Raw genomic sequence first — 1,866 nt, 5'->3', positions numbered from 1 at the left:
GGACAGCTGGGGCTACAGAAAAAAAAAAAAAAAGCATAAGCAAGGTAATTTTCATTTGTTTATTTTTCATCAAGTACATCTTAGAAATAACATTTAAACACAGGTTCACAAATACATACAAAACAAAGTAGAGCCTGCTTCTTTCATGAAGGGCTTTCTCTTTCTTCCTTTAGCTGCTTTATGTAAAATTCAAAGCTTTCCTGTTAAGAAGAAAAAAACCCAAAGAAACCAGAAGTTATAGACAATTATCAGCAAATTGTGCAAAAACTTAAAATTATGAATCAGTATAAACTGGTAGCCAAGACTGATTGGTCCATGGCTGACCTGCCCCTCAAGACTCGCATTCCTTCTTTTTTTTTTGAGAAATGCCTAGTTCAAAAGCCTGAAGTTCTGCATTAAAGCCAGTGCCATTCTGGTGACCACTTCAGTGTGCTGGTGCTCACACCTGGGGATGGAAGGTTAGGGGTTTGGAATAAACAGTGTAATAACTTTCATTTTAATGGCACAATAACATGGAATTGTGTGTGTGTGATTTCTCTTGGTAAAGGATTTTCTCAACGAAGAAATAAACTATTTAAAATGATCAGGTCACTAACACTGACAATACGCTACTGATTTCCAGCCCCTTAAGCCCTACCTCAAGTGGCACTGACAAGAGAATGCCCAGGACATTTGGAAGGCTCATACCACGGCTGAAGGTCTGGGGCAGACCTTGCTTTTTACCCTGATTCCCAGAGGCTGCCCTGGCCCAGTCACAAGGCCCCTGCTCAGTCCCTCAGCCCTCCCTGGGAACTTTCCATAGAGACCTAATCCTCCATAATTAAGTATTCAACTTTTTCTCTACACATTCTTATGAGGCATATATAAATCTGGAGGTATTTTCTCTCCTTAATTAAAAATACTCACAGGGGGCTCAGTGAAAGGGACAGGCTGGCCCGCATGCTTCAGCAAAGACGCGTAACGCTTCAGAAACAGTTCATTCAGCTTCACGTTCTTTGCAGTCAAATGATCATACAGCACTTTAGCAGAGGCCACATCTTTGTCCAAGACTGACAAGTTAAAGGGGAAAGCGGTATCAATCATAGGTGAAGACAACCTATCTTTCTCATTAGAACTCTTGGCGCTCAGGCACTCTGGCATTCTTTTATCAAAGGTGAAGAAGTGAATGGCTTCAGGAGGCCACTCAACAGTCTACAGTTGCCCACTCCATCACACCATTCGTTCGATCTCTCTCACTGTGAGGGAGAAGTAAAAGGACTAGCATGACAGCACTTACAGCCCTGTAGGATACTGATGGCATCAGATATATCAGCTAAAGGAAGACCCATGGTAGCTATAATGAGCAAAGTTCTCAGCTGCAGAGCAGTGGGCTGGGAGAAGAGCCCCTGAAAGGAACTGAGGGTGATGTTTACACTAGAATTGGGGTACACTGCTGAAGTTTGGCTGTCAGTTTTATCTGTGTAAATCCTTTGCTCTGCTCCCTAAACGGTACACATTTTCCCCTACTCCTGTTAAGGACTCCTGGTCTGCCTTCTAGCAGCTCAGAAAAGACTAGTATGTTTCTTTCTCTACTTCTTAATTTAGAAGTACTGTGTTTTGTGCACTTGACACTATTTTATGTTACTTGGTTACTGACAACTTTAGGTCTGTGATTACAGCTCTACTTTGAAGCACTGCAGGACCAGTGAGGTGGAAACACAGAGAACTGATTTGCTAGTTCTGACTACTAAAGCAGTCACTCTGCCAAAAATTCTTTATTTATTGCAGTTTGAGCAAGTCAGTGGGCAGCAGGTGGAAAGACGATCATGGCTCAGAAATGCTAACATTTATCTTACATGTGAGAACTTCAGACTGCCTCCTTTTCAT

The 1,866-nt window shown here is 42.2% G+C and overlaps 1 protein-coding gene across 1 annotated transcript in view; it reads right to left on the bottom strand.

Annotated features, from left to right (window-relative positions):
- Window positions 1–45: 45 nt before the first annotated feature.
- Window positions 46–1,866, bottom strand: part of Lrpprc (leucine rich pentatricopeptide repeat containing) — a 96,838-nt gene continuing 95,017 nt past the window's right edge. Inside the window, exons 37-38 of the mRNA XM_008823084.3 lie at window positions 907–1,049; window positions 46–200 (exon numbers count right to left, since the gene is read on the bottom strand). Of these exons, the coding sequence (XP_008821306.1) occupies window positions 144–200; window positions 907–1,049 (200 nt within the window). The 3' untranslated portion in view covers window positions 46–143. The remainder of the gene's footprint in view (window positions 201–906; window positions 1,050–1,866) is intronic.

The sequence above is a fragment of the Nannospalax galili genome, unplaced genomic scaffold (genome assembly GCF_000622305.1).
Source record: "Nannospalax galili isolate Female #2095 unplaced genomic scaffold, S.galili_v1.0 scaffold286, whole genome shotgun sequence".
NCBI classification, from domain to species: Eukaryota; Metazoa; Chordata; class Mammalia; order Rodentia; family Spalacidae; genus Nannospalax; species Nannospalax galili.
This window is presented reverse-complemented; position numbering and strand designations above follow the sequence as displayed.